This window comes from Corticium candelabrum, chromosome 2 (assembly GCF_963422355.1).
Source record: "Corticium candelabrum chromosome 2, ooCorCand1.1, whole genome shotgun sequence".
NCBI lineage: Eukaryota > Metazoa > Porifera > Homoscleromorpha > Homosclerophorida > Plakinidae > Corticium > Corticium candelabrum.
The window spans coordinates 10160520-10173019 of record NC_085086.1 but is presented as its reverse complement, the minus strand read 5'-3'; the positions used below and the strand labels follow the sequence as shown (position 1 = coordinate 10173019).

At 41.2% G+C, this 12500-nt stretch overlaps 3 protein-coding genes and 1 long non-coding RNA gene across 7 annotated transcripts in view; 3 read left to right on the top strand and 1 right to left on the bottom strand.

The window, feature by feature from the left end:
- Positions 1-831, top strand: part of LOC134176613 (RAC-beta serine/threonine-protein kinase B-like) — a 5202-nt gene extending 4371 nt beyond the window's left edge. The window contains exon 6 of the mRNA XM_062643281.1: positions 452-831. Coding sequence (XP_062499265.1) covers positions 452-528 — 77 coding nt within the window. The 3' untranslated portion in view covers positions 529-831. The remainder of the gene's footprint in view (positions 1-451) is intronic.
- A 418-nt stretch (positions 832-1249) lies between these two features.
- On the top strand, positions 1250-5326 carry LOC134176610 (uncharacterized). Of its 3 annotated transcripts, XM_062643279.1 has the most exons (6): positions 1250-1779; positions 1845-1985; positions 2040-2099; positions 2163-2543; positions 2601-2890; positions 4275-5326. In XM_062643279.1, the coding sequence occupies exons 1-6, from the start codon at positions 1425-1427 to the stop codon at positions 5130-5132; spliced, it is 2085 nt and encodes a 694-aa protein (XP_062499263.1). In that variant the 5' UTR covers positions 1250-1424; the 3' UTR covers positions 5133-5326. The 3 variants fall into 3 exon arrangements, with proteins under 3 accessions (XP_062499263.1, XP_062499262.1, XP_062499261.1); XM_062643278.1 differs by having other exon boundaries at positions 2043-2543; XM_062643277.1 differs by having other exon boundaries at positions 2040-2543.
- A 3750-nt stretch (positions 5327-9076) lies between these two features.
- On the bottom strand, positions 9077-11021 carry LOC134176614 (uncharacterized). 2 transcript variants are annotated; one of them, XR_009969300.1, is made up of 4 exons: positions 10313-11021; positions 9993-10031; positions 9635-9929; positions 9077-9584 (listed from the first exon to the last, which is right to left on the bottom strand). It is a non-coding gene; the product is annotated as an uncharacterized LOC134176614 (long non-coding RNA). The 2 variants fall into 2 exon arrangements; XR_009969299.1 differs by having other exon boundaries at positions 9635-10031.
- On the top strand, positions 9775-12376 carry LOC134176612 (uncharacterized). Its single transcript, XM_062643280.1, has 3 exons — positions 9775-9910; positions 11424-11521; positions 12039-12376. Exons 1-3 carry the CDS (start codon positions 9826-9828, stop codon positions 12261-12263), a joined length of 408 nt encoding a protein of 135 aa, XP_062499264.1. The 5' UTR covers positions 9775-9825; the 3' UTR covers positions 12264-12376.
- Positions 12377-12500: the final 124 nt, after the last annotated feature.

Here is a 12500-nt window from a genome sequence, read left to right as displayed (position 1 = left end):
AGCGCCCAGGTTAACAGTCACTATGCACTTGCTACAATGTAACTCTAGAAGCAACAGTCACTATGCATTTGCCTTAATTGTTTTAACAGAAACGATCCATAGAGAGAGGTAATTGCATGTGAGTTCCTTGCCTAAGAGGATTACGTCTGTGCCCGTATCGTACTTGAACTTCTGACTCAAAGGTCTCTAATGTTTCCATTCTCCAAATGCACTCTCTAACCAATTGAGCCACAGACATGATATGTAGGTGTACATGCATCCACACATAGCTACAGACATTCTACATGCATACCTACATATATCTACACACATACATACATAGATATTTAAATACATACATATATACCTACCTACCTTTATACATGATAATGTGTGTACAGTATTAGTGATGATTGTGTTAAGAAGTCTTTGAGGTGTAGTACGTCTAACTATCAAATTGTGTTCTCTGTAGGTGCTCTGCATGGTGGGGAAGGAGAGCCATTTGAGCAGTTTACGTTTGTGGGTGACAAAGGCAATCTGCACACATGATTTCGTTTGTAGGATTTTGTGGGATATCGTACATTTCAAGTTGATCGTGATTGGATAAGAGGAATGAACTGTTCTAGGTTCATGTTTTTATTATTCTTGTATTGTCGTCTATTAGCAGTGTACGTGAAGTTTTCAACACTAGAATGTGTTGAGCAGTTAATTAAAGTGTTTGACAGTGCGTCTGTAGAGCAGGAGCATGTCACAAGGTTTAGTAGTTGGGTTGCATGACTGACTGTTTTACGGGTTTGAGTTTGTTCACTGTATGGTGGTGTTTGTTGCTGTTGTGACAAGCATTGTAATGAATCCGAATTTTAGGATGAAAATTATATAGAAACGTTTGACACACACACACACACACACACACACACACACACACACACACACACACACACACACACACACACACACACACACACACCTAAGTATATATACAAAAGAGCTCGAAGGAGAGCCATATAAGACCACGCCCCTTTTTCGTGCGACCCGGATTAGAAGCCTCGCTACGCTCGACAATAAGTAATATATACTAATTAGTTTTCTTATTTTAATTTGTACTCATTTTCTTCTCTTTACAACATGTAGCTTTGCCGCACCTTATAATTTGCCTATTAGGCCTATTACCCGGGATCTGATTTGATTTGATTTTCTTTTTTCTTTCTGTACAGTAGCCGCTTGTAGTAACAACTGTAGCGCGCGCTAACTGCAGGTACCCGTCATCAGTTTGACTGCAGCCTTGGTTTGAGTAGGTCGTCTGTTTGTCTCTAGAATCAACGAATCGAGGGAATTTGCTAGTGCTGACAGCAAGACCCTGTCGATCATTGTCACTGCACTGTTTCTCTACTCTAGACGTACGATTTTGTTGCAACATCGACTTGTGATGTCATTTCCGTTTGAGCATGTCGGATGAATATGAGCGATACGTTACTCGCAACATCGTGGAACTTGTTGAAACGTTGCGTCCGTCGTTGCTATTAGAACATTCGGTCGCCAGTAATCTTGTGACTATGCAAGAAGCTCGCAAACTAAGACAATGTTCTACAGAGCAAGACAGCGCGCGAATGCTGCTCTACGATATCCTGCCATACAAAGAAAACGCCGTCGATCGATTTTGCGAGGTGCTCAAACAAGCAGATCAGTCGCATATCGCTAGAGACGTTATGAAGAGAGGAGGCGTGGTTTGTACAGATGAGTGTGCAAGTAATCTGCAGACAGGACGGCAACACATTACAAGAGAAGTTATGGGTAAAGAAGGTTAGCTGACTTGTATGCTAACATTCTCATATTATTTCATCATAAATTAACATTTTAATGAATAGATGTAGTGGAGAGTGCAAAGTGGAGCATCAAAGTTAGTGTGAGTGGTCATGTAAGAGGCAAAAGTGACGTGAGCTCTTCGCCACGCCCATCAGTTAGCGCTGCACGTGACGGTGGGACAACAGCACGTGACTTTGACTTAGGTTGGTTGTTGTTGTAATTTTGTTTGATATTAAAATGACAAAATTTTATACTAGAAGTTGGAGATGCTGCAGGAAATTGTATTACAGTTAGTGAAGGTGAACACAATCTGTTAGGTGAAGCATTGGGGTGTGTATCACGTGACATACAAAGTGATGTCAAACAAGTTGAAATTGCAGGAGAACAGCCAGAACCATGGCCACGCCCATCACATATCACATATCACACACATCCTTTGGTGTCAGACATTGAAGATGATGACGATCCGTGGCCTGCTCTTAGACACAACTACGTGTTTCTGTCCAAACGACTGCGTTGCAACTCTTTCTTTCTTGGTTGTTTGTATGAGAAGAATTTGATATCAAATGATGATTTTGACACACTCAGCAGAGACAGTCTCTCTCATGTAGAAAAGATTCGTCGTCTGATTGTTGGCATTCTTCCCAGCAAACCACCAGAGATGTTTGATACATTCTGTGACATTCTCTGCTGTGTCGGCCAATCACATGTGGCCAATCGACTGATGCAGGATCCTCAACGAGTGCGACTCCTTGCACAAGGTGAGCTATTTTAATGAGACTGTTTGGTTCTAATATATTCTTCTAATTGTTGATTAGGAGCGAGTAGAAAAAGTGAAAAGGAAAGTTTTCAAAGAAGAGTCGAGATGTTGTTGGTTCAAGTGGCTGATTTGGACAGAGAAAAACGAGAAGCCGTGAAGAGAGCTGCTGCAGCGGAAGCTCAAGCTCAAGAGGCAAGAAGGGAGACAGAAGAAGCAAGAGAGGAAGCTCAAGAGGCAAGAGAAGAAGCCGAGAAAGCAAACAGAAGAGCTGTGACAGCTGAAGTGAAGATGAGAGGAGAAGAACTGACAAACATGGCATTTAGGACGAAGCTTCTTTCTGCAGATGAGGTGAGTTTGATGTAACAAACCACATGAAAAGAAATTAATAATAATTAATTATGTTGATAACTAAATACATTTAGAGCAATTATGGAAATAAAAAATTTGATTTATTTTAAAAGAATATTGTTGATATTAAAGACACAATTGTTGTAATGTATGTGTTAATATTAATATGAAGTTTGATTGTTTTAGGAAATGTTTATTTGCTTCTGTCTAAACGGACACACACACACACACACACACACACACACACACACACGTGCACACACACACACACACACACACACGTGCACAAACGACACACAGCACACACACACACACACACACACACACACACACGACACACACACACACACACACACACACACACACGCACACACACACACACAAACATATGACACACACACACACAAACGTATGACACACACACACACACACACACACACACACACACACACACACACACACACACACACACACACACACACACACACACTTGCTCACATGACACACACACACACACGCACACACACACACACACACACACACACACACACACACACACTTGCTCACACGACACACACACACACACACACACACACACACACACACACACACACGCATACACACACTCTCTCTCACACACACACACTCTCTCTCACACACACACTCTCCCACATACACTTGCACACGTGCACGCACACAGTGACACACACACGCTCACGCATGTACATGCACACATGCACACACACACACACACACACACACACACACACACACACACACACACTGCCACACACATGCACGCGTGCATGCACACAGTGACACACTCATGCACACATGCACACACGCACACACATTCACATGTGTGCACACACACTCACATGCATGCACACACACTCATACGCACACACGCACACTTGCATGCACGCACACACATGCACACACACATGCACCACACACACACATACACATGCACATGCATCACACACACACACACACACACACACACACACACACGCACACACACACACACACCACACACACACACACACACACACACACACACACACGGGGACACACACACGGACACGGACACAGTGAGACACATTACCTTTGTTGATATCAACGTGTTTAGTCTTTTTCACAAACCTTTTACTTTGCACGGACATACTTACAGTAAATTATTGCATGTAAAGTATAGTTGATAAGAGACAGTTGTTGTAATGTATGTGTTAATTAATATGAAGTTTGATTGTTTTATAAAATGTTTATTTTGTACTAAATACAGACATGCAAATACAGCTGATGTTTGACTTGTTTGTATTTTTATTTAAATTTTTATAATTGTTCTTGTTTCCATCTATTGTACATGTTGTGTTGATTCTAGATCAATGACAGTCTGCCATCATGGACACAGTGGAATGTACACATACCTCATGACCCTAGAATGAATGAATATAATAGAATGGGAGAGATTGAAGGCAGACTAGTGGTAGGAGGTCGTGATGGTAATCTGCATGTTCTCACTTATGAACATGATAAGTGGGACAAGTTTGTCAGAAAGAATGGTATCATCATGAATGTAGTGTGTCATCAAGGTGTGTGTCTGGTGTGTGTGAAGGATGGAGATAAAGATCAGTTAGTGATTGAACAATTTCATTTGAATGAAGACAAGAAATGGCGTTTCCTCACAGTTCTACCAAATGAACTGCAGTTGTATCATGTATCTGTTGCTCTTCATGACAACTCACTGTATGTGGTGGGTGGTGAGACTAAGTCATGGAAGAGAGTGAACACAGCACGTGTGTGTGACCTTCACAGCGGTCATTGGTATAAGATGGATGACATGCAAACAAAGCATTGTTCCTGTTCTTCTGTTATTATAAACAACACAGTGTTTGTAGGGGGAGGAGAGACTGGACGTTACTCTAGTAATATTGTTGAGTGTGCAGATGTTCGTGATAGAAAATGGAGAACAATCCCCTCTACAACCACATATTGGCCTACACTAACGTCAGTCAGTAACAGACTGGTGGGGACTGGAGGAGAGACACAACAACAGATGTGTTATTCTCCTTCTAATATTGTAGAATTATATGATGAGAGATCTACCAAATGGCTTCCTCTTCCACTCATGACACACAAACGGGTGGAACATGCTGCATTCTCAACTCAGAATGGAGAACTCATCACAGCAGGAGGGTTGGGTTGTGACTATTCAATAGAAAGTCTTAAGTGTGACTAATATTTGCATTTTCTTTCAATTTGTGTGTATTTGTTATATTATAATCTCTAGTGTTTGTATAAAGACAATTTGGTGTGAAATTTAGTGTGTGTAACATAAACTAGATCGTGAAGGTTGTTTTCTTAATTAGTAGTCACGTGATTTGCATTTTGAACGAGCAGTGGTGAAGTGGAAAAAGGAATGCAAGCGTTGAACATCCGGGAGAGTTTGTGCTTAATTTCTAGCTTTAAATGTTTGTTCGTGTTCGTTGCTCTTTGGACAAGCGTAGCAGTAAATCTGGTTTGATAACGGAAATCAGCGAGAAGGTTATCGATGCCAGTCAGTTAATCATTGAAATGTCGACGACGTGAATGGATTTTTCTTCATTTCTCAATCGGAACTTGTCTGTCTTGCTTTAGTTGGCGAGGTTGGACTTGCGAGATTGATAAACGTGGTTCGTAGCTTTGATATTCCTGTTGAGAGTGGAGAAAACGACGAATTGAAGTGAAAGTTGTCAGAGTAAGTCACGTGATCGATAGTTTAGAAATAAATTTGAGCGAGTGCAAGATGAGCTGGTGTACGAGGTTTTGACTAGAAACAGTGCCAACGTAAATAAATATACATAAATTGTTATTGTCATCAAATTAATATATTTGTAACGCGCGTTAGGTAGAGCGTTTGCGTACACATCCGTTGTAATTGAAAGCTACAGGACTTTGAAGAAGTCACGTGATTTGCGAGGAGCGGTATACTAACGGGGTTGTATTTGCCCCAAATCTCTGCGGCTGGCTGACTGTACGCCAAAAAATGACCATATATGGGTGTCACGCTTCAGGAATGTATGGAATGCAAGCGAGTGACCAATCACAACGCATTATTCTTTGCGTCGCACGCGGCAAGGAGGGACAATGGCTGGGCAGCCAATCACTACGCGCTGTTCGACATGAGAGAACATCTAGCCAGAATGACGTCAATTTTTGATCAGAAACAACAGAATCGTTGTATTTCAAGTAGCGCTACCTAAAAATCTGCAAGCATCCAATGTTACTGCCGTAGTATGCACAAACGTGGAGCGTAGTGCGCGCGTTACGTACGGGACTTCCTTGCTAACGCGCGTTGCCGACTACTGATACCGTAGCTAGCTAATGTACGTAAAGCGATACACAAAGACATACAGAATTTATAACTATAGCTTTGGAAAAATTAGAACCGGATTCTATCCTGTCTACGGTCGCTAGAAAGAGCAGTCGGCAGCCGCGGTGTTTGGCTACACTCTGCGTACCTAGACGAGACTGGTTGGGGGAAAGCTAGATTTGCTCCACTCCGGATCGAAGCTACTCCCAATGAGTATTGCTTCGTAGCTTTCGTTTGAAGCGACGCTCGACGGAGGTAAATTTTATTACGGTAAATAATTAATTAAAACAAGGACTAGACGTTATGTTAATATCAAGTCTATATCGAGCCAGTTATGTCTGTGTGGTTTGCAGCTAATTTTGAGTCTGTGATTTGATATCATCAAGAGTTGGAGTTTGGCCATTGCAAAGTGGTCGTTGACTATTGCACGTGGAGAAGGCTTGAAGGCGTGAGGCTGTGGAGCATCAATGACAGTGAGTGCTGCTTGGTGATAGGAAGTAGAGATTTGGTTTGTCTAATTTGTGGAGTAGATGGTGGTTGGTTGGTTGATGAGTTTAATGAGTTAATGAATGTTTTGTGTTGTAGTCCTCATTTCCTTATGGATCTGGTACGTGTGACGTTGGCGTGTGGAATAGAGAAATGGGCGTGTCAATAGCTGTTGGTTAGTGATTGTGCATGATGTTTGTGATTCGTGTTGTTTGTTTATTTATCAGTCTGGTTGTCTGTTTGTCTTAGTTTTTGTGTTTGTTGGTCTGTATTCTCATTTATTCACTTGCTGCTTGTTTTTGTGTTTGTCTGTCAGTTTGCTTTCTAGTTGCCTGTGCAATGTCTTGCCTTGTGTTTGTCTTCTTGTCAGTCGGTTGTGTGTGTGTGTGTGTGTGTGTGTGTGTGTGTGTGTGTGTGTGTGTGTGTGCGTGTGCGTGTGTGTGTGTGTGTGTGTGCATGTGTGTTTGTGTGTGTGTGTGTGTGTGTGTGTGTGTGTGCGTGTGCGTGTGTGTGTGTGTGTGTGTGCATGTGTGTTGTGTGTGTGTGTGTGTGTGTGTGTGTGTGTGTGTGTGTCTGTGTGTGTGTGTTTGTGTGTAAACAGGCTTGCAGGTTACGACTTAACATACTTACATCTGATAGTTCCGTTCAACTGGACTCTAAATTATACATGCAAATTAACAGACAATCTTATGCAAAAGTTCCACTGCTCGTGTGGACTGGGCATTCCAGTCTAACTGGCTGGCTGGGGCCCTCCAAATCGGTGGGCCACCCCATACATCCATGCCTGGTTTAAGACAAGAGAAGGATCTGTAGGAAGCGAGTGTAGTGAACGTGTTGGGTTGTATGAGATTATTGATGATTACAAGGCAATCTGTTGCCTTCAGCAGGCGTTCATAGATAAACATAATTTTTATGTGTAACCACATTGACTGCATGCCAATTCACAGTCTTCTCTGATTTTCTCCATACGTTTATGTGTGTTCATTGCTGCGTTTCACTTTAGGTTTACCGTATAGTGAGCCATGATACACGTGTAGGTTTGTCGTTTCTTGATAGAATGTCATTGGACTGACGACTGTCAACGGCACCGAGTTCTTACTGCAAGCTCCAGACACTGAGACTGGAGATAGTTGGGCTGAGGTGATCGGTGATATGATACGACAGCTGGAGCAAGACAAAACGGTTTTGTGTTTATGTCTGTGTGTTGTCTTGGTTCTGTTTGTGATGATGTGTTTTGGTGTTTTGTTTCAGATTGCGAATCCAATGGTTGCTGAATGTGACATTCGTTCAACTCGCAGGCCATTGCTTGATGCTCATTATAGGTGAGTGATTATGTATGGCATGGAGTGTATTATCTGTTTTTATGTTGATTGTCTGTGTTTCTGTATGTCTGTCTGTCAGTTTCTCTGTCTGTCTATTTGTGTGTCAATCTATCAGTCTGTCTATCTGTCTGTCTGTCCGTCTGTCTGTTAGTCTGTTCATTTATCTGTCTGGCCGTCTGTTCATTTGTCCTTTTGCCTGTTTATTCATTTGTTTGTCTGTTTGTTTGTCTGCCTGTCTGTCCATTCATCTGTCCCTCAGACGTTTGTGCATCTGTCCATCTGTTTGTCTGTCTGTCTCTCTGTCAGTTTGTCTCTCTGTCTGTCTGTCTGTCTGCCTGTCTGTCCGTTTGCCTGTCTGTCTGTTAGTCTGTTCATTTTTTCTGTTTGGCCGTCTTTTTTTCTGTTTTTTGTCTGCCTATCCATTGGTTTGTCTGTCTGTCTGTCTGTCTGGCTGTCTGTCAGTTTGCCTATCTATTTGTCTGTCTATCCATCTATTTATTCTTTTGTCTGTCCAATTGGTTGTCCTTCAGAGGTCCGTGCATCTGTCCATCTGTTTGTCTGTCGCAGTCTGTCTTTGTCTGTCTGTCTGTCTGTGAAATACATATATTTCAAATCCAAAGAAATTTCTATCAAGAGCACTGTCTGTCTATCTGTCTGTCTGTCTGTCTGTCATTGGCACACCCATGGAGTCAACGTATTCTAAAACGATCCAGCAGGGAGGATGGGTTTGCTGCCCACACATGAGAAGAGAAGAAGACCTTTAAGGATACAGAAGAAATTCTACCAGGATGGACGTCATCAAAGTGTATCCCACTAGTGTTTGAGCACTTTGGTAGATGGGGCCTGCAAGCCGATGCCTTCTTACACACTCTCTCAAAACAGTGCAGCCATATGGAGGAAGATGCCTTTTGTAGAGCAGAACAATTCAAAACTTTTTGGAGGAAACGGTTCTCTTTGATTCTTCAAAGATGCCATGCAAAAAGTAATCCTCAAAAAGTTGTCAAGAGTTTCAGAAAGGAAGAATGACATGGACAAGCTTTTTGACTTTAATCTACAGATCCAAGTCCACTAATGTTTTAAAGTATTTCGCTGTTAAGGACTGGTTTATCATAGAAGTTTAGGATGTGTACAAGTAGAGGATCTGTAAAAATAAAATAATTTGTCTGTCTGTCTGTTTGTCTCTCTGTCTGTCTGTCTATCTGTCTGTCTCTCTGTCTGTTTGTCTGTCTCTGTCTGACTGTCTGTGGTGACCAGTGGTGAAGAGACTGTGAAACCAAAAACATGTTACATAAGTTTATAATTAATCAAAAGTGTTTTACCTGACAACATGCCACTTACTCAACTTTATAACAAGAGAATAATTTATTGATATCAATCACTGTAATATAATCACTTCTACACAAACCTTCTACCTCATGTCATATGTTACAACCAATTTGCTTACTTTGCTGTACTTGTCACTCAATGTATCTACTTTCATGACTAAACTAAGTCGATGATGTTTAGTGAACTGATAGCCGCCATGCAAGACCTAGCCTCGTCCCCAGACTCACGTGAGTCTGGGGACGAGGCTAGCAAGACCCTGATGCCGGCGTTGCACTCGGCGAGCACAAGAATGGACTGAAAACATACAAAGACTGTTTTGCTGGTGTGTTGTGTGTCTTATCCTCATCTAAGTTTACTTGCATAAAAATTTTGTTTGTTGCATGTGAAAGTTGTGAGTTAATTGAGTGGTTGTTGTCGTGGTCGTTTGTCACAATGAGGGAGGAAGGATGTCAATTAGCAACAGTCTGTTGAACGAAGCGTATCTTGAGCCAGTAGGAGGGTTGAGTTTCAGGATCAGCAACATGTTGACCAGTAGGATGTTTAATCCATTCTAATTCACATAAAAATATCACTAAACAACTAATCATCAATATCACACAAAACTATCACTAACCATTGATAGCAATAGAATACACACATCCAATACAACCTCCTGGATACACAACAAAATGTATGACAACAAGAAGAAATATTGATGAATGATAATGTTGAACACGTGATCATCAGTATAACTTCAATAGATTTCAGATAATCAAGTAATACAGCAAAAGTACAAGAATTGTTAATAAACAATATATGTAATACATAAATTAAAATATATTATTTATTATAAATTATTTATTATAACTAATATATTATACATAAATTGCCTTACATTTGTTATAGTAACCTAATGTATTGAAGCATGCAGAAGAGCTGCATGGCAATGCTCACCAATTGTAAGAGTTGGGATGACAAGTCCGGATGCGATGCTTGTACCGGCTGTTAGGCCAGCCATAAGAAAGTAGATGACACCAAATGCAATGATTATTCCTACACATGATTGAAACCACACAACATGTTAACAGACGATGCTAATGTGTGTACATGCAAGAACAGTAAACTAGCAGACAGACAGACTGACAGGCCAGCAGACAGATGAGTAAACAAACATAATTTTATGTTGCTACAATGTCAAGGTATCTCAATAGATGATGGAATTGATTTCATGCAAACACACACACACACACACACACACACACACACACACACACACACACACACACACACACAATTAAAGATATTTGATAAATGATGAGACATACCAGCACTGAGGAAGTAGTAAGTTCCTTGCTTGAAAAGATTAGCAACAGCTGTATGACCACACTAGACCAATTAATTAGACACAGATTAGTATAACCAAATTTACACAAACTGTTATATATATTTTATTAAAGCACGTATAATAACATACATACAGACAGACAAACAGACAGATAGACAGACAGACAAACAGACAGACAGACAAACAGAATAAAAACAGACAGACAGATAAACAGACAGACAGACAAACAGACAGACATACAGACCGACAAACAGACAGACAAACAAACATACGGACCAACAAACATAAAAACAGACAGACAGACAAACAGACAGACAGACCAGATTATTTTATTGTTACAGATCCTCTACTTGTACACATCCTACAGACAGACAAACAGACATAAAAGCAGACATACAGACACACGAACAAACAAACAGGCAGACAAGACAGACAGACAGACAGACAAACAGACACAAACAGAGAGACAGACAGAAGTGTAACGCCAAAGTCCTTCTGAAGAAGGGTTCCGCACTTTGCAGTGATGGTGTCAACAAGCTCGTGTCCTACAGCACCAGTTTTTTAGTCACTGATTGTCTCTGGGTTGCTGCATGCTTGTAGTTTATAGCTCATTCTTAGTGAAGTGTATAGTGTGTAGATTACGGACAAGGTACATTTGAACTTAATTAACTGAAGGTGTTCGTCTGCTATTTATGCCTTTACTTTGTTGTTGGTGTTAAGAAACTGGACCTTGCAGTGGAGGCGTGCATGAGCAAGCAGCAGCACCAGAGGATACACACTCAGATGATGCCGAACTTACACCTGTCGAACTTGATAAAGTAATTGCTCTACTCTAAGTTCGTTTTCATGTTCTTGGTTTCCTAGTTCATAAAACAAAAGCACGAGTCGTACATATAGATGTACTGATCCCATGCAAACACATGATATCGAGAAGACACTACAGTTGACTCAGGCAATTGACCCAATTTTTTGATTTCCACACACACACACACACACACACACACACACACACACACACACACACACCACACACACACACACACACACACACACACACCACACCACACACACACACACACACACACACACCACACACACACACACACACACACCACACACACACACCACACACACACACACACACACACACACACACACACACACACACACACACACACACACACACGTGCACACACACACACACACACACTCATGCACGTGCACACACACACACGTGCACACACACACACACACAGTGCAGAATCACACATGAAGATCTTGTTACATTTTGGTATCATCAGCATCGAAATGATATTCTTGTTGTTTCTTGAACAGATTGCTAAAAAAGTTAGGACCTCATTACCACAAATTGCAATTTATCTGGGCTTTGACGGCGGAGAGATTACACAATATGAGGAGTACAAAAAGTCATATCACATTCTCTTTGCTATTCTTGACAAATGGCAGAAAAGGGAACACGCAACAAGGAAAGCACTACTGGATGCTTGCAAGGAAGCAAGAGTTGGAAGGGCAGCTTACAAGATTCTTTATAAAAGCTGAGAAACTACAGTAACTTTTGTTCTGACTGTAATCGTGTATGTATGGCTGTTGTGCTGCAGTAAGACAACACTAACAGTATGTAGTCGTCATTTTGACTGCATGTGTGCAATAAATCAAACAGATATTATTGCAGTGTTAGATGCATATACAGTACAAGCATAAGGTTAGGATCGACAATCGGGAATGATTAGGGAGGAACAAGACTGCATTGAGTCTACCCTCAGAGTGATGTGATTT